At 35.2% G+C, this 21,524-nt stretch overlaps 1 protein-coding gene across 1 annotated transcript in view; it reads right to left on the minus strand.

The window, feature by feature from the left end:
* Positions 1-21,524, minus strand: part of LOC149771773 (transient receptor potential cation channel subfamily M member-like 2) — a 65,452-nt gene that overhangs the window by 39,938 nt on the left and 3,990 nt on the right. Inside the window, exons 3-5 of the mRNA XM_089948142.1 lie at positions 12,292-12,503; positions 5,432-5,564; positions 2,231-2,420 (exon numbers count right to left, since the gene is read on the minus strand). Of these exons, the coding sequence (XP_089804268.1) occupies positions 2,231-2,420; positions 5,432-5,564; positions 12,292-12,503 (535 nt within the window). The remainder of the gene's footprint in view (positions 1-2,230; positions 2,421-5,431; positions 5,565-12,291; positions 12,504-21,524) is intronic.

The following is a 21,524-nucleotide window of genomic DNA, read 5'->3' on the forward strand; positions in this document are numbered from 1 at the left end:
AATAATATTTAAAGTAAAAACATTCGTTATAAGGTAAAAATGGTAAGAGATATGACATTTAAAACATAAAATCCTAAAAGAACATTATTAAATCACAATGTATAAATTAGTGAGAATTCATTCAAGGACATTAATACTAATCCATGCAATTAGTACATCAGCACAGCCAAGATTAGAATTCATTCGAAGCACCACTGGAATTCATTTGGAATAATTTATACTTTGGACATGTGATTTAACTTTTATGATATTTTGGGATTTATTTCACAACACAGAAAGTTCTTATTACGGTAATGATTTGGGGAAAGAGAATTCTGCAGTCCCAGTATTACTTTGAGTAGTATTTGTGGAGAACAAATTCAGATGTTCAGAAGTGGAATACAAATTTCTTCCAAATAAGAATGGTTTTGGTAAATCCAAGGACATCAGCTGTGAGGCTTGAGTGGTCAGAGGATAGCTCGGAAATGTACCAATAAGCTGATTTTGCTTATATGTGATGCAAGCAATGGTTCATTTTCATTAATATCAGGCTTTCTGAAGGTAATGATCTACAGGCGAAGTTTAAGCCCCTAATTAAATACCTGATCAAACATGTGCAGTAAGATTGTTGATCTGATCCACACAAATTTGATCCTTAGTGACATTTCGATATAGTGGTTACAGTATCCGCCTCAGATGCGGGAGGTCGTAGGTTCGATTTCCGGCCGAGTCATATCAAAGACTTACAAAAATGGTACTAACAACTGCCTCACTAGGCTCTCAGCATTAAGAGGTTAGTGTTAGGACTGGGTGGCCTGGTGTCAGGATAATGTGACTGGGTGGGACATCATGCTACATGCATGATGCCCCAGTGATAGACATCAGTATAGACTGGCATATTGCAGACATCGTATCGATAAGACTGAAACATTGTTAAAGCTACGTTAAACATTCAAATCAATTCACACAACACATCGATCTTGCGATGGTCATATTCAAGTCGATAAAAACCTTTTGGTTCACTCCACAATCTGGATCACACTACTTGTATGAAATCTGTTTGAAATTTGTCCTCACGTATGAGGAAGTGACGTGGCCTAGTAGTCAAAAACAAAGATACAAACTTTGTCTTCTTAACAGTAGGGATAAACAAATATGAGATAGATTTTCGGTCATAATGAATTTGACTTAATTCATGGAAATCCATACAGTTTTATATTTACAATGAAATGAACATATTTCCTTCTTACCATTTCTAAACTTTATATGTAAGACGTTCAAGTGTGTTTATATAGACGTTCGGGTGTGTTTATACAGATGTTCATTTGTGTTTATACAGACGTTCATGTGTGTTTATAAAGATGTTCAGGTATGTTTATACAGACGTTCAGGTGTGTATATACAGACGTTCAGGTGTGTCTATACAGACGTTCAAGTGTGTTGATATAGCCTGATCTACAGGAGATAAAATCTCCAATGTATAATAAGCAGGTCTTGGATTAAGCTATTTGACTATAAACTTATTTTAACAAAGAACCTACTTTAACTACTCTGTAAAATAGGTAGCAATTGTAACCTTGTATAAACAAGTTAAATTTCAAAATGTATCGTATTAATGAGGAACAAAATAATAAAAAAAAACAATAGCCTCAAAAATGGTGTAAACAAATCAAACGAAGAATAATACCTTCTGCTTTACATGGGATGAAAGATAATAAATATACTGTGATGCCCTTTATGTAATATTGACAATATATGTAGACAATTAAGGTGACACTGGTTAGCTTATCTTATAACAAAGATGGCATCTGAAGTCCCAGCTATTGGTATATAATGTGAACATTGGGAATGGAATAGGTGGAACATACATCAATGATGAGAAAACTTCTAAGAATCACCAAAAGTGTTGCGAAAAGGCAATTGCAAAAATTGTTTGTTAGACTTTTTAATAGAAGAATGCTCAACAAAAACAATCAGAGATAGTACCTGGCGAATGATTACATTAGGCACCAAACATCTCCTATCAAGTAGGAAACAAGTAGCAACTGAGTTCCATCTCGGTGACAATAATTGCCACTACAAGCGATAATATATGGTAATAACTTGACTCACATGTTATGGATTAACTTGACTCACATGTTATGGATTTGTTTGTGTGCTAGTAGAGGTTATCATAATATATTATGATCAGGTAATGTATTAAAAATCAATTTATGTTTTGGTTTATGATATGTCCAATTGATTTACAAACCTTTGTCTCCATATTTTTCACCTTTCTCTCTATATTTGCTACCTTTGTCTCTAAATTTGTTGAACTAGATTCAGTAGCAGTCACGGTATTCTGTCCAATCGAAGAACCAGTTCGATTTTTGCTAGATTTAGGTTCCTTTGTAGATATAGTTTGCAGATGCCTGTCGAATTTTTTCACCAGTTGGTCCAATCTGATTTCAATAATAATAATAATAATAATAATAATAATAATAATAATAATAATAATAATAATAATAATATAAATCATCAACAGTTTTTATATACAGAGAAATAGCGTCGCCCAGTATCCTGCATTATATCAAAATATAATTAAGGTTTTATATAATAAGATGTAACATGAGGTAAGCGAAACAATGCTAACATTAAAATGACATCAGATTATGTTCAAGAGTTCTTATGATACGATTACTAAAACCAAGACCCATGGCAAAATATAGTCAATCGACATAAACAATAACTATGTCAAATATGGAGTAGACAAGAAAACATATACTAGGGATATAGCATCTAAGATAATCTTCATATGAAATTTCCATTAGAATATATTGCACGATTCTGGAGCCTTCGTGATTAAAAGTAATATCCCATGTAAAGATGTTTAGCGGATTAGCCATGGTTATAACTGTGTCCAAAATTGAATATGTAAGATGAAACCATAATGCCATTTTAAGTATGAGAAGAAAATGTGTGTACCAAATTGCATGAAAATACTTTTCAAAGGTCCTTAAGATATATCGTTTACATTGCAAGGATATTAGTTTGTTCAGCAAGGCTACAAATCTGTCAAAATATCTTGTTGATAATAATAAACATATAAGCCTGTAAGTCATTGTTCTTATCAAATTGATTCAAAATATATTTAATAATTATTTAGATTTTGATGGTTTCAACAACATTACATATGAGTATATTAAGTTAATTGTCCAGGACCATAATTTATTCAACATGGATGAGACTAAATTAATACAGCAATGACAAAATCCTACTGCATAAGCAGGTAAGACGTAGTAAGTAGTAAGGAAAAAGTAGAAACTCCTAGTATATTAGCATAAAAACCTATGAAAAAGTTTCTAGGCCTATTGTAACAGTATGTAAAAATTTCTAAATATCTAAATGCGCATACTTATGACTATTAGGTCAGTGGTTTTTAATCTTTTTATCTCACGACCCAATTTAATAAAATTGTGTATACCCGCAACCCAGGAAATTATATCTTTTAATTAGCTTTTCCATAGAGTCATACTATTTTAATACATTCTAACCTATCCCACGTCGCACCATAGACACAAGACATTACTTGTGAAGAAAACATCACAATGGCGAGGAGGTCGGGTTTTATTAACTTCAAGTAAATGGTTTGCTTGTCTATTTCTCATGATCTAGTATCGATTCAGGATCACACGATGAAATGGTTAAACACATATCATTTCCACTGTTCAGTCGATTCCATTAGTTTGTTTTTTTAGAAAAGCAGCGAACAATAGCACTCTTGGTTTGCTTAGCAGAGGATATTCTTTGGGAACGCAGATTTAAAACAAATGTATTGATTTGGGTCTTGTTTTCAAAGTGTAAATGCTGGGGAGATGCAGCAGGTCATTCTCGTGTTCAGTTGCACATTTAATTACACTGATGTCCCAGGATGTTTTGAATAAAACTTTCTCTTACCCAGCGATTTTGTTTTACTTTAATATTCAAGTACATTTAATGGGAAATAATGACTAAACATTTTCTCGGGGCAGTGAGCTTTAACTACATAACCGTTTTCATTTCGTTCGAGCTTTCATCACAGAAGCTGTTCTCCAAAGAATTTTGTAACAGTGTTGGGAATATATAACGGCTAGGTAGACTGCTTTTAATTCGTGTTTGACACAGTTTCAATTAATTTTAAATTGATTGTATCTCTTAACAAACAAATCCCTTTATCTGTCTCGTACCTTATATATTAGTCAATTTAAATCAATTTTAGTAAGGTCTGATTCTTATGTTTAAGTATTTGGCAGGAAACACAGATGAGCATTGTTTCTTGTTTACTTTCTCACAATTGATAAGTCATATTTCAATACATCAACACAGTATTGCCTCCACCACGATTTTGTTTATTTAACCTGACTGTTTAGGTAAGGTGGATAAAGTGTATTCATTTTTACTGCGGTAATTGCCGGTTCCGCGGAGAATACTTTCATTTCTCTCTGTAGTGGTCGTGTTTTCGAACGTAGTTTACTTATTACAAAGCGAGCCATCTTTTCTTGTTTTATTGTGATTTATCTAAACATGCAAACATATTAGACTTCACATAGCAGTGGGGGACTGGAAAAGGAATTTAAGTTTTTTGCTACACTCAAATGTCGACCTTATCTACGTATGTATTGCTTAATACGTAGGTGGAAGATGACTCTGAGTAAATACAGTAAAAAAGATTTTACACGTGAATAAATAAAAATGTTGAAAAGAGTACATTTTCGAGAGCAAAAATATTCTTGCAGAAACCATTTCTCCTTTTAATGCCACAAACTTATTTTCATGTATGAGGTGAGAACAAATGCTAGTGTGCGGAAACCATTTTCCTTCTTTCAGTAACAGTGGCCTTATATTAGACACTGTCTCCAAAGTCCATTGGTTTTGTCCTTGCCCAGTGATCAAGCTCTTGACAACGTTCAGTATATGAAGAAGTAATCTTATTTATTAAAAACATTTTTGTGACTTAATGAAAAGGCAATACATGTACAGATCATCATAATGGTTCTCCATTTAATGGATAACCGAGGTTATTGAGCTGAAATAAAATAGGAAACATACAATGGTATTTGCATACAAACCGATGGATGTTATAATACATTATGCAAAATATCCTGAATTTTTGTTTGCAATTAGACTTTCTTTTGTATCCAGTATACTATTAACTGGAACATATTCATCTTGTACGCAAGGGCTGCATTGGTAACATCTGTATTTAGACTTAACATATATTGACATAATGCTGTTGCAAGAATTATAGATCAACATCATGCCACCTACAAACGCTAGGATTTCCAACATTTGTGATTGGAATTCTATTTTTGGTCTCAAATATTTCGAACATCCAAATTGACTATGTTCAATGTCCTTGAACATAGGGTGATGTGGTAGTTTGAGCAAAAGACAACTCAAGGCTAAAATAAAAGCTACTAATATGAATACCTACCTCTTGGATATAGTGCTGACTTTTTTATCGATGATTTCGTCACTATTTCGCTCCATTCTTTGGTAAACTGTGGCTGCACTTAACTCTTCCAATTGACGCAGTTCATTTGTATAGTCTTCAACAAATGTTTGCTCTGTAAGTGATGGAAAACAACAAGGGTAACTTTAAAACAACAATTAACCCATGCGGTCTTCATATTTCTCAAATCGCTGACATTAGCCAAAATTTTAATGTGAAATAAATTCAAGGGCAAGCAGAGTAGTATTTTAGTTCAACCACTGTTGCCAGAAGAAAACTACATATTATACTTTTCAACGCAAACATGAAAAAATTAGCAGCTTGATGCAGTGTGAAAACCCTGTCTTGATTCAACCCACTCTTATCCATAATAATTCTTATATTCGCTGCAATAATGAAAACCTTATATCTTCTTAAATGATGATTTCAACGTAAGTAGTTATACGTTATGCTGAGGAGCTTAAAGGGGAGTCTTTTAGAAGCGTTAACTTTTGAAGTAGTGATAACCAGTTTGTATGGATAATTAGACAAATGTAACCAAAAAAGAAGAGATACTAAAGCGGTTTGCCATAGTGCAAATTATATTGTAGGTGACCCTCCATAAGTTTAGTTTTATAATTAGCTACTTGATGTTTATAAGCCTTCTTGCATAAGTACCTGTCTAATAAAACGTTTTATATGTTATTTAGAGTAATGATGGATAAAACTCTTTTGTCAAATCTGGTTAAATTGTAATATTTAAAACTAAGTTAAATGTTTGCCTATAGTGTGATGATATATTAATTTCACTATAATGCAGTATAATCTGTGACTCAGATGAACAACGATATAATTAGGAAGTCAAGTCTTGTCCAGTATAAAATATATAAAAAGTTTTTTAGACTAAGCATGATCCAGAGAGCACAATGGATTCAAGACCGTATCATAAGTTTACTTGACTGTAAGACATCGTTTGAGAAATACTGACTAGAACTACTTGAAGGCAATACATAGATCTGCAGCCTATGTACCGAGTTTTATAACTGGTACTGTCAGGGTGAGCGAGTGCGTCTATCACGCAAACATTGTATCAGTCTGAAGACTTGATGAGCGAAATATCCAGCACAATTAGTTCAAAGTCACACATATAAAAATGCAGTCTGAGCTTTATACAACTTGTATTTGGCTATTATCCCTTAAAGTGTTTGTTGCGAGAAAAATCAGGCTACCGCTAGAGGCCTCTAAGCACTTGTCGCGATATATGTTGTTTTACAGGTCGGCAACAGTATACTCATCTGAGTACTTCCGCTAGCCATGTATGGTTGATTTGATTGGTGTGTGTGTGTGTGTGTGAATGTGATTTGGATTTTTAACGTAACTTTAACAATGTTCCAGTCATAATGCTACAATGTCTGCAGCGTGACAGTTGACAGTAATGTCTGGCACTGGAGCATCATGCCGCAGACATGTAGCATCATGTCCCACCTAGTCACATTATCTTGACACCATGTCGGCCAGTTCTAACACTAATCTCTTAATGCTGAGCGCTATGCGAGGCAGGTGTTAGTTCCATTCTTATAAGCCTTTGGAATGACTCGGCCGAGCTTCGAACTTCTGACCTCCGTCATCCAAGGGGGACGCTCTAATTACTTAGACCACGGGGTTGGTACGAATGGATATAAAACTATGGATCTGGTTTAGTTTCAATACTGCATTATTTATGAAGTTCTACTTCAGTTGATGGTTTCATTTGGCCAATATTAGCTAGTGATAGCAATGAGGATAATGAACTTGAAAGTTTTAAAGTATATAAGATTATTGAAGTTGGCAAAGTGTTACTAGAAATACCAATTAATAATTTCTGCTGAATAAGGATCCGATGTATATGTTGGAGGGACAAAAACAGACAGATTGCATGCTGGTCAACCCTCTATTTACAGGCATTTCAAAACTAAATGGAAAAATGGAAATACCAAGCCTAATTAGCATACAGGCTATCTTCAAAGTATACTCTCAAGCAATGCAGCCTTGAGGAATCATGTGCTACAAATTATATACAACCTAACCTATAAGATTAATGGAATAAATATGAAGCAAAACATAAAACTGAATGGTAGGATACTTATCAGTCCCACTATGACACTGATGGACATTAAAGTCTAATCCTGAATTATTAAAGGTATAACAAATCTGGCATAATAGATAACAAAGCAATTATTAAGAAAAGTGAAACACCATGTTCATACGAATGAAAAATAATATTATGCGGCAATACTTATGAGTTGTTGAACACAAAAACAAACGTTAAGAAACTGAAAATTCATTGTAAAATGTATCCTTGGTCCCAGTTTATTTTATTAAGCCCATTCAAAATAAATATATTTTATTTTATTTAATGCTTAAACTAGGTGTTGCTCAGTATTTAGAGCCTCGAACTCACAATCGAAAATGTATGTGTTCGAATCCTATCATCTGACTAGCCTAGATCAGATAGCTCTGTACTCATATTGTCTCGGCACTAAATAACCTAATTTTGTTGCTGTGCCATAAAGCACCACAGAATCAAACAAACAAATGATAACCAAAGTGCAGTAAGAGATTGAATGTATATATTTATATAAAGGTGCCTGTTTATCATTTATGTTCTGTAGTTTTGTGCACATTAGCATCTTAAATAAGCAACAATGTCATTTCTTAGCTCAAAATAGCAAACACGTCCTCTAAAATTCTTAAATTTGCTTTTTAAGAAACACACATAGTGTGGAATTTTAAACCGTACTATTTTCCTGAGAGACCGACATATTTGCACTGAGACTGATAGAGACTGATCAGATAGAGACTGATCAGATAGAAGATACTATTCTTCGTTTTTGTTATCGCTGTCTATTGCGAAAATAATCTGGACTGTTACCGTAGCCTTTATAATATCCATCAATATGAATACAGATTTGGGGGTTTGAGTAATAGGACTAGATGTCCTGTTTTGCCCGTCAGCTTTTCAGTTGTTGGACACTACTGATTACTAGACACATTTTTATGTTACGTTTAAATAAGTTGACATCATATGGAATCATTTGGGCTCGTCCGTAATGCATTCCACGATCGCCGTGTGGAAAGACTTTTATATTGTAGGAATATGGCAGGTGTGTGAATAGTCTTTGTAAAAGTTGGTACACAGTTGTGAAGAAAGATGGCTGGGTATTTCAGAAGTTTATCCAAACTATAATATTTTCTAAACTAGAACTTCCTTTATTATTTACAAATCCATGGATTTTAATAACAAAGTTTACAATAATTGACATAATTAAAATCTAGACATAAAAGACATAAAAGAGGTTTATTGTTACGATGTGTTCATCTGATATGAACCAATAAAGTAACCAAATTCAAACTAGTATCCACAAGTCTAAACTTTTCCCCATTTTATTCATGTTGCAGGTACTAGATTAATTTCTACAAAATACTTATATACAAGCATTGTGACAAATGTTTCATTGCAATTAACACAAAACGATCAGCATGTGCTGGAAACTTGTGTCACCGATTCTGCTCTAAAGGAGTAATATGTTCCTTTGATTGTTTTGTTTTCTGTAAAATGACAGTGTATTCTAGAATATTTTTTCATCTAATTTGAAATAATTGGCGTGACTTTGCAAAGATAACTTTACTTAATTTCCCTTCCAATAATCAACCGTCATGTCCTTTATGTTATATTCGCAAAATTGTAGATGGGTTTTTTACTTTAATGTAACTTGTACCTTGAGTCCTACATTAACCCTTCATTTATTTGAGGGATCACAATGTAGTAGCTGAATAGATTATTCTACTTGTAAAAGATTACTCTAGTAATTGATAGAGCATATTAAACGTTTGTGTGTTCTAACATTAGCAATAGTTTTGTTCAGAAAGCGTGAAAGTACTTGTGTTACATCCAGAACATGATATAAAATATTAAAATAAATATGTCCAATCAAAAGTCTTTTTTATTTGCTATCATGCTATAACATAATATAGCAAAGTACATCCTTTAGGTCTTGTTGAAAAAGTGTTATTTTGACACCCCAAATGAGGTAGCAGGTATGAGCCTCGTGTTTATTTTTTCACATACAAATTAAGTCTCTACTTTGGTTTATTTTTCTTTGAGCTTTGAATTGGATTCGTCGGTCCTGATTGTACTCTTCCTTTCACTGTACAGAAGCGAAATTGCTTAGTTTGGTCTTGAAATTAATGGCCAACATGATTTGCATTTTTATACATAACTGCTACAGGAGCAAATAATAAAAAGTCATCATGACAAGCACACCAGTTTCTTGGCGTTATAACAGTATACTTTAATCGTTCATGAGGCCAGTTCTATTTACCTGAGCTGTCTTGTTACAAAAATCCATACTACCCTTTGTATTGTGAATTGATATTACAAAAGAGGGGTTTGTCTGTATCATCTAACGATTATAAGGAGCTTCTGATATTTGTCGATGTTTTACGTGAATGTACACTATAAACCAAAGATAATAATTGATGACACATAATAATGTGTTAAAGACCGGAAAATAAATAGAGATACATGTTATGTTGTACTCTGTTAGGTTTCTTTATCTTTAATCTGTTTGAAACCTCGTACAGTTTATTAAACATTAGTTGGAAATCCAAAGTCACATTAAAATTTCATGGTTGTGTCAGATTTAATTATTGTAATGTTGTATTTTTAACTCAAACGATATGACTTTTTTATTTGGATGAAAACTAATATTCAAAGATTTAAACTAGAAGGAATGTATATGTACATATTTGACCCTGTTTGTGAGTAATCTGAACATTTCGGTGTTCTCCTTTCAGTAAACAAATTGATGTTGAAAACGATGACAACATACCTTTAACAGCAATTTCGTTTTTGAGTTAGGTCTCTGTATAACTCTTGAAAATAATTGTTTTTCTCATATTTGAAAACATTGTAAAGTCAAGTGCTTTGCTAACTCATGATGGAGAAATAATTTATATAAGTGCATATAATATTGAATGTTCGAACATTTCTACCTAAAACAAACTGCCTTTTCAGGGTGATAATATATGCTGAAATGTCTGTATCTCTATTTATGACAAGATCTGAATATCAAAACGTTCTCTTTCTAGGAGGGACATTTTAAATTACATCATGAATGCGTTTATTTCTTATTACGTTAATTTTACAGAATCTCCAAAGACACATGCCCTTAGCTTATTTTACGCATTTTTAATGTTGTTGGCAGTCTTGCAACTCACACTATTGTCTAAATTTTCCAAACAGTTTTAACTCGAAAATAAATATCACCGCAAAAGAAAATGAAATGAAACAATTTTTCCAAGCTTTGTTCCAAAAAATCGATTAAATTGATGGCACACAATGATCCAATAACCAGATGTTTTAACATGTGTCCAGTACCAAATCAAATTATCTAACAATTTCTATAATTTCATTAAATACTATAACTCACATTCGGGATGTCTCAGATAATATGATGCTCGATACACAATGAAAGATGGTTCTTTTATCCTGAGCTTTATTCTGACTCACGAGAAACGAATACAGTTAGGATCAAAGAAAACGAGCAAACACCACAAGTTTTGCTTATGCTACAATGTCAAGAAAGTTTTATATGCATTATTGTTTAATGCAAAAACTCATTCGCACAGGTACTTGTCCTTAGCTCTACTAGTTTAACGGGATACTTGTATGCCTCTGAATATAACTAAACACTGTGGAGCACTAATGAACCACCCATCCTTGCACTGGTGCAACGGAATATATCCGTCGTTATGACGGACTTAATGGAGTTCGCCATCTTAACTTTCCCTATTTATGCAGCAAACATTTAGCCGCAAATGATTTTGGTTCATTTGACAACAAAAAGAAATGTGATGGGAGTTTGGGGTCCACCCTCACCCGAGTGTTAGGCGGCGGTGCTCCTAACCAGTTAGGCCATGAGACTAGCGGTCCAGGGTCCATAATGCATTTTCTTGGTTGTCCTTATGATCCTATTATGAGATGGAGACATAAGCACAAAGATGATAGCATGCATCTATGTATGTATGTATGTATGTATGTATGTATGTATGCATGTATGTATGTATGTATGTATGTATGTATGTATGTATGTATGTATGTATGTATGTATGTATGTATCTATGTATGTATGTATGCATGTATGTATGTATGTATGTATGTATGTATGTATGTATGTATGCATGTATGTATGTATGTATGTATGTATGTATGTATGCATGTATGTATGTATGTATGTATGTATGCATGTATGTATGTATGTATGTATGTATGCATGCATGCATGCATGCATGCATGCATGTATCTATGTATGTATGTATGTATGTATGTATGTATGTATGTATGTATGTATGTATGTATGTATGTATGTATGCATGCATGCATGCATGCATGCATGCATGCATGCATGCATGCATGCATGCATGCATGTATGTATGTATGTATGTATGTATGTATGTATGTATGTATGTATGTATGTATGCATGCATGCATGCATGCATGCATGCATGCATGCATGCATGCATGCATGCATGCATGTATGTATGTATGTATGTATGTATGCATGCATGCATGCATGCATGCATGCATGCATGCATGCATGTATGTATGTATGTATGTATGTATGTATGTATGTATGTATGTATGTATGTATGTATGTATGTATGTATATATGTATGTATGTATGTATGTATGTATGTATGTATGTATGCATGCATGCATGTATGTATGTATGCATGCATGCATGTATGTATGTATGTATGTTGAATGCATATATTTCCATTGAAATTATATTTATAAAACGTACAAGTTAAAATAATCTTACTGAAAGCGTTGCCTCTTTGAGTAAAAGCCGATAGAAGACAGAGTTTGGGACATTGCATTTTCCCACATGCAAAAAGCGAAATCTGCACTAGGTAAACCAGTAAAGCAAGGGGTTGTGCCAGCCATGATTTAGTGTAGTACTCGCATATCAAGTTGTATCGACGCATGCTATAATGCATTTCTTCCTGTTGTTGTACCTTCTCGATTGAATAACTGCAAAAGATGAAAGTATTGGTTTAAAATTACAGACGAATCGTAAACTTTGTTTCATTACCCATTGCTATTTTGTGAAGACGTTTGCAAAACGATGTCATTAAAGAGATCTTTAAGTTTGAAAAACTTTGTCATCATTACTTTACGTTACTAGATAAAGTTGAAGACGATTGTAATTTTACACAAAATAATAATGCAGTTAATGAGATAATTGGAAAACATGTTTCTGCACTATTGTATACACACACACACACACACACACACACACACACATATATATATATATATATATATATATATATATATATATATATATATATATATATATATATATATATATATATATATATATATATATATATATATATATATATATATATATATATATATATATATATATATATATGTATATATATATATATATAGAGAGAGAGAGAGCTGGACATATGCATGTATATATGCATAATTCAACAAAGTCAACCTGCTTCACCACCGGTTGCCGCTGCACTGCAAGCATAACATACGAATACCAAAAGTGCAAGAAAAGCTGACATACTTAGGAGATAAGGTGAGTATTGAGATGAGAACAACCGTTTGAATCTGGTATTGCTACTTAAGCGATTGACTATGTTCATGCAAAAGCACAGAAATCACAAATACCTTAATTTAAATTGCAAACTCCTAACCATGTAAAGACACTGGACAACTATCAACAAAAATGATTCCTGTAATCGTAGCGGTGTTACAATTATTTGGTCACTCTAAGGTTAAAGCAGACGTTGTCCTTAACGTTCATTTGCTTGTGCTGCATGACAAGGACTGATTGAAGACGACTAAGTTGTTCATTCATATCGGTGCCTGCACATTACTGAACTGCGAACATACCAACGCCATCAAAGATAATATCGTTAAGCCATTGAAAAGATTACATAAATATAATAATTCAGGACTCTCAAAAGATTGTTCATGTAATGGTAGATATCTCACAATATCATCTGTTTCGTGCACTCAGTTAAATACCAACACCAGCGTGGGTCCCGCCAAGGTCAGTAATAAATGTAAAGAATTTGGATAATCGAGTCCACTTTGATTTGCTTTTGCTGAGTAAAATGAAACAAACAGAATATGTATCGCGCTGTGCATGGGTAAGAAATCTTGCTCTGTTACTTATCCGATAAAAGGAAAACAGGAGTAAAATGGTTCCATGCAGACTTTTTGTGTTTGAGTCCCAACAACTACTCACAAGCGATGACTTTTACTGTAATGATATTAGTGACAACCCGCCGCGGACGATAATGCCAGAACCAGGTAAAGCGTTCTCAACTTTACTGCAGTACAATGACAATCTATTAAGTCATCTATGCGGACTTTGAATGAATGAACTCGGAATGCGCCTAGCTCTGCTTATAAAACGCAAATGTTTCCAATAACGCCCTAAAAATGCAGTCACTGAACAAATTCCATGCGGATTCTGTTATACAGTAGTTCGGAGTGACGGGCAAAACGAACCACCAATTCTTTATTGCGCCCAGGGTGCGCCAGACCCACTGGAAGTGTTTCTTAAATTTACGGCAATATGGATTTGATAACAGCTTAATTCACCAGCAAAAATATTTATGACCAGAGATAACATTCGTGAGTTCTTCACAGCCACTCATTGCTGAATACAACACATGTAGTCTGCCGTTGATTACGTACCCCAGCAAAGGAAATATCCCTATTATGATTTATAACCTGCATTGGTACAATGTTACAATGGTACAAGCAGAAAAGTAGGCACAACTACAGCTCATTGATTCTTTAAAGGTTCTGAAATTGACATTGAACAAATGGGTGATCAATCTAAAGACGGATAACATTGTACTTACTCGTCAATACTGTCCCCAGGGCACTAGCGGCGCCTCAAACATTGACTTGTTAGCGAGAAAAGGTGTGTAACTGTACGATTGTATGGGCGAATGGGACAAATTTACTGAAATGCAGGCGCCACCGATCGAAGCGTTCTATTCATTGCCGTCACATGAAGGTATTTTGGAAAATGATTTCGCGCACGCAAACAAGATTGCTCCGCATCAAGATCTGTATCTGCCCACTGATGTGTGGTTGTTCGCTTATGTGTTTGAAGAAATTTGTGACATTGTCATGCATATGTACAAGTTCGATTACCAGGCATGGCGTGAAATGCCTTGTTATCCAAAACCAAACTCGACTTGGTAATGGTACATCTGTTTAGAGAGCGATCCCACATCGTGGCGTGATATCGATGGCCAGTCACAGACATGGAATCCAAACGACGACGGGTATGACCATGCTGTCCGTAGTAGTTATATGTAGATGCCAAAATTCTAAAAAAAGTGGGAAATGAAATGGTTGGTAGCTTATTGTGGATTGTTCATGGACGTATTGACAATCAAAACACGTGCGCGATTATAACATCAACAGTGATCAGGGGTTCTTCTTTGTAGTTGATCTAGAATACAGGGAACATTTACTTTATGCACACAACTTATACGTTGACACCTCAGGCACCTTGCACGTGGTTGTCTCCGTACTAGTGCGCGATCTTTGATGAATTCGGACGCATATACACTCTACCTGCAATTGAGTATGCGTATAACCGAAGTCCATCAAGTGCATGGATTTCATCATCACGCTTGTGTAGCACATAATATCCAGATGAATACGGATCTGAGAACAAGGGCAAAACATGAGCTATGGAAGGACTTTTTCAAGCCCATGAAAAATTTTGTGTTTGCAAAAACAATAGAGAATTAGAGTCGACCTTGTATGTGATAGCAAACAAGACAGATTTTGAAATCTCATAGCAGACCCGGTTTCTGATTCTCGTAAGATCTTTGATGGTAGACTTGTTGTCGTTCACATTAAACAATCAAATCTGCAGCTGACAAAACCAATCAATGTTGATTCGTCCGTGTTAGTCTTGTCAAGGCTGATTATGTTCTATATGATAAGATTATTTATCTGGATCGTGCCTAGATGATGTACACCGAAACTGCATATTATCACAGATAAGTTCACGCAAACATGGCACAGGCATGTTTGATAAATGAATCTAACATTAGCAGACATCCGAAAGACCATCCGTTGTTTCGTGACACAAATAAAATGGTTGTTTGCATGTAAGACGATTGTTTGGGTAAACTAATCAAAGAATCCGTACGACAGAGACCTAAAATGTTGTTGGTGTCTCCAAGAACTTTAAAAAGTAAAATGTATTCGACGAGTTATTCTGCAGAAATATTTCATACACAACATGTACGTAGAATGTCTTCGAGACCGACATACGTTCGCACACACGGCAAATATGATTCGGTGCCAAAAACATCGCATCGGTGTTTACCGATGCACTAAAGGGAGTCTGTCCCAGTTGATACCAAGCGATGGATGCTCCCGAACTACTTACGCATTTTCCAGTCTTGCTGCTGTGAATCAACTTATGATTGATACAGACTAACGCTAATAATGCTGGTGCGCTTTCGCACAGAGAACGAATACTAGCGCATCATAACCAATCCTGATGGAAGTTCTGTATTTGCAGGAACTACTTGCTTTTTGGGTGGTAGGTTTTGGTCCACCCAGTGACGACCCCAAATGACAATGCGCTGGTTGTCCTGGAGTATCAATCATTTCGTAAAACGTAAACATATTGAAGGACCATATCGGGTCAGTAACACGGCGTTGTACAAATTCTAACTCTCTGGGTGCATACAAATACCCAACAGACTTGCCTCTGAGCCCCTGCAATGGAGCTGGATGTGAATTTATTTGCTAGTTAGGGTAACAGTCTCTTTTCAAATCGCATTGACTGGTTTTAAACCAACCGTGCGTGTGTCTTCATTGTTCAATGCTCATATGACTTATTTAAGTTGTGCTACACATATAAACTTGTGTACCGGGCCAACAATAATTGTATCCAGGGATGTGTTTTTCATAATGGTATTTATTCCAGTTTGTCATCAATGAGGCCGCTGATCAACGATTGTCAGATTCAGTGATTGCAAATCTTGTATTGGGGCGTGCATTACAAAAGATATTAGACAAAGTTAATAATGTATAAACAATGGCGATTTAGGATTTGAACTGGACTCGCCTGTGTTAGTTAATTGAAGTAAACAAGATTTTCAGCATTACGCATACCCAGGCAGAGATTCCAATCAATTCAAAATAGCATTGCACGTGCAGGAAACGTCTGGATTGTTCGGTGCATGTGAGGCAATTTCGGAAGTTGCGGAAAAACCTTGCACAGAATCATGCTGGTTGTACCGATCATTCTGCCAATACAGCGATAATAACACTAGAACAGCTAGGATATTTATCAAAGTTAGATCTGATAATGTGTATTCTCAGTAGTATGCAATTAGGTAACCTAGTCTAAACGCTAACCCTGCTAACGATGCTGATGTACAAGACTAACGTCACTTTAAATAGTGGATTAGATCAATGCAAAGGACAACTTTGTGGAGCCTCGCTACGATTTTATTTTGCAAATCCTCTCAGTCACATATTTAGGTCTAGTAGAGATGTTGGCAAGGTTATTTTTGGGATTAAACACACAGTCATATTAACCTGCAAGAACAAGAATTTAGCGTGCTGCAGCTGCCACTGATGGTAAAGTTGTATTATAAACATTCGAGTTGCGGATGAGTGTGTTATTCATTTCAATAATTACAGAATGGCACTTATCGTGTATGCTTCAACGCTGTCTCCACCAACTACTATTCATGTGCAATTTAAATGGCAAATATGTACTAAACATGGTCATAGCGCACCAATCATGTGTTTGTAGGGTTTCAATGTACAAAATTGAGACACTGTACCGATGTATTACTTTTCACTGGAACACCTGGAGCTGTTTAAAGAGTCTGTTGTGGACATGTATTTTCATGCACGTGTTGGTACGGCTGGTGCTGCTGGTTATCAATGATACATTCTGATACAACTCTGTTGTTGGTGTTTGCTGATGGTTGAACGAGGGTGATCAATGCTCATGTGAGAAATTCATATTTGAACTTGATGCATACGTATTTAAATAATAATGTATTATCACAAAGTGAATGTCGGTCGTATTAAAATTCAGGTGGACAAAATGAAAATGAAAGAAAACAACTATTGTAAGGTCACATTGAAACTTTCACCGGCAAAACTAACTGGATATGTTCCCGTGTAGTAGACCCATACACAACATTCACAGTTTAATGCTGCTAAAGACATTAACACCTCGGCATCATTATAATTATCAATACCAGAGGTGACACAAATGCAAACGACCAGTGGAATATTTCCATTCCTTGCAGTAATTCCAACTTTGTTGGCAGCAGCGGCTACAGCGGTTTCAAAAGCTTAGGCGTTAGTTTTGTCGGAACTACATCAGGAATTGCACTGAAAAAGGCGGTGGTAGGTAAGATCTTCGAATACCATCTGGCAGAGGACTTCAGTTACCCGGTATAGCAGGCACAAAGTCGCACCATAAAGGAATCTTGATTAAAAATCAAACATTTTCGTGGTGTCTTTATGCGAAATGAACATCGACGGTGCCAAGCAAACTTGAAACCGCCATCGTCAACCTTAGTTTAATAGCAGGACCTGACACTCATTTGATCCCATACCTGGTGACACCTCAACATCGTTTGTAGTTTAACTTGTATGGACTTGCACCACCAAGAAATGTCCATTATTTTAACCGGTCATAATTAACCTGGATAACAGCGTTTGTTCTAATCAACTATACCAGCAATACTCAGTTGGATGGGCCCATATGATGCCATCGTGTTCTTGAAGCGTTACAAACACTTGAGGGTTCACCAACCCCACAAGAATTTACTGATTTCACATTAAAGTACGTTTAATATTATATAAATGACAATTAACACTTGTGAATGTTACACAGCTCGACGACGTTTTGCTGATGTGGATCTGAGCTGATTTGTCATCAAAGCCGATTTAAATAAGTTAGCTAATCATCTTGTTGTTGGTGCTGACACAGGTTAGTTTCTTAGTTTTTAAAATCAAACTGATATACTGCAAACGTCTAACGTTGACATTCAAGATATCATTTTTAAGTTGAACCGGGCTATCGAGAATGACCTGGAAATCACTGACAACGCTTAAACAGAGATAGCAGCGTGTCGGCCACAATTATTAAAGAATACATTGATACGGCCAATGGTAGATTAAACCAAGACGTAGGTGAACAGATTGCTAACGTTACCGCACCACCACGCGTACTAAATTCGTGGAGATTAATTCAAGGAATATTATTCAAAGTAGAAGAGGAAATATGACCAGGTAACCTTAGTAAAAGGTCTATATATTTTAGATCATCTTATTGAAAAGGGTTTGAACCTAAAGAAACTTCAGATTTTAAAGGTGCGGAAATCTGGATCATACTTGATTGTCATAACTGGAACTAAAGATGTGTGGGACTCAAAGGAAAGAGAATATTGACAAAATATAAGCGGCATCTTGATCAAGATCATGTAACATTAATATCATGTATTAACATCCCGCCAGAAATGATTTAAATTTTTACACAGGTGCATTATTAGTATCGTTAGTCACCGGTAATGAATTTCAGTGCGACGCACTCTACGTTTAACTTGAAGGTTGTTTAACCCTCTTTGGTGTTTGTGTTTAAGATTTTATCATTATATATACAAGTAATGGAATCTGACCGCGGCGATATGGTTGTGTAGTTAATCGAAGGTGTTCTGGAAACAACTGACAGAGGATGATAACATCCATAACAATATTCCTCCACTTCTCGAAGAATATCTACTTGAAAGTGATGTTACCAAACCTCCTATAACCTGTCATATAGTTTTGTTGAGGATAAAGTCGAAATTGCTCGTTGGAAGCAAGTTGGATGTACCATTGGTAACTCGAAGAATCACGGCTTCTGCACATGATAACGCCCAAGCGCTTAGTTACAGCAACAGATGCAACAATACTCCGGGATTCTTTACAAAAGTGCTTCTCGCAAATATAACCACACAAGTTACATTCACTAGCGAATAATTTTAACCAGAATTGACTCATCCTAGAAAAGAAGGAACACAGCTGTTATTCAGCAACGACGCATTTGCTAGGGAAACATTCATTGGACAAAGACGATCGTTAGATGTAAACGTGCTAGGCATAATCGGTATGGAGCCTCAGATTTACCGATGTGAGGAAATAATCGCAGCGGAATAATAGTTGCGATATGAAATCACCAAGAGAACCGTGCTGAAAGTGAAATACAAACGCGCGTGTTTGGTCGTATATGCTATTGTTGGTCTTTGTGTGACCGGAGTCGCATCCACATCATTCATCTTAGGTGCACCAATCGGAATTATTGCTGGAGCTATATCGACAACAAACGGTGTCTCTGGAGGTGCTAACAAATTAATTTGGATACAATTAAATTCACATGGCGTGTTTATTCAGACCCTGCAGCTTCCCAAAGCGGTATCAACACGAATAACAAATTATTTTCAGTAACTATCGAGGATAAATTAATTAGCGTGGCCGCTTTGAAGCTGTCTTGGCGGAACTATAAAGCCACTGACAATTCTGAGCACAAATAATAAACCGCCTTGAACAACAGACTGTAAAAACTGAGTTAAACAATCCGCATTTTCTTGTATGCTGAAATGATTAAACTTTCATATATATCTTTCATTCTCGATCATTTCTTTTTCGAGTTGGGAGCCTGGGAGTATTGATAGGTAACACGAAAACCATATACAGCTGTAAGATCGTGGATGATTAAAAATGCCTAACAAGTACTGGTGATAAACCTTTTTTTAACTTTTAGGTCTGTTAGTTCTGATATACGTAACAGACTATATCCCCGATGGGTATTCATTTTCTTGGAGTTATTAATGATAAACATCAAAGAATTGCGTATGGCATATTAATCGCTTCAAATATTGTAGTGGATAGAAGCTGTGTCGTGTATCAGAGACCCAAAATATCTCAAAAGGCAAAAGGCTGCTTTGACATTGCTATTTTAGTGCATCCAGTATGCAGTTATCGTCGTTAGATGTAACAATGATAGAAAATCCGATAATAGTCTCTCTACTGATGGTCAAGTGAAAGAAACAAATATTCACCTGTAAATGAAATATTCTTATTCCCATCACAGGTCATGTAAAACAATATTCATTGAAGGCAGAGGAAAAAATGCCTAAGTCTCATTTGAGACGACTGTCAATTAAACAATCCTTTGATTGACACAAACACATATTTCCAAAGCAGGAAAGCGTTTGAATCTGTTTTAGATAAACCCAATATTCTTACTCAAAATGATGTATAAGCACAACGGAATGTATTAAGAAGAAGAACATGATTTTTTTTATATTACAATATAATCGTTCATTTATACAAAGGTACCTAACCAAAGAAATCAGTATATTCCTTTAATCAGTCTGTTCATCTCTATATGCAAAATGGCATTCCATTCAGCCATGGGAAATAAGAATTCTTCGTTGTCTTGGATTATTGGCTCTCAGGTACCTACTTTTCTACTATACCTTCAATTGCATTTTCTCACCAATTTAGTACGTTTCACTTATAAAATGGTACATTTTTTACAGATATACAATAACCCTTGCGCTAAGTATGATTGCATATGCTATTTAATATACCCCAGAGGACACTGGTCATAGAATGAACATTTTCATTAGGGAAAGTTACTAACATTCCTCCTAAATGCATGTTTAAATTGGCAGAATGATATTTTCAATACTTGGTCTGTCACGTTTGTTGTGGACATTGCGAATGCCACGTTCATTCATTTGCATGTCTGAAAGTTTCATTTGTGACTCAGTAAACTCGTCCAATTTGTTCACTTTATCATTTGTACTTTCAAATAGATGAAAGAGCTGGTTTAGTTCATCCATAAACAAACCTAATAAACTAAAACCTAAAGTGTCTTATACATGAGTGTACATGGATTGTTTACAAAGTAGTTCCTAATACGCTATACTATTTCTACGCACACGTGTCGTGGTTTTCACT

The sequence above is a fragment of the Sinohyriopsis cumingii genome, unplaced genomic scaffold, assembly GCF_028554795.1.
Source record: "Sinohyriopsis cumingii isolate HCF-2022 unplaced genomic scaffold, ASM2855479v2 utg001660l, whole genome shotgun sequence".
NCBI lineage: Eukaryota > Metazoa > Mollusca > Bivalvia > Unionida > Unionidae > Sinohyriopsis > Sinohyriopsis cumingii.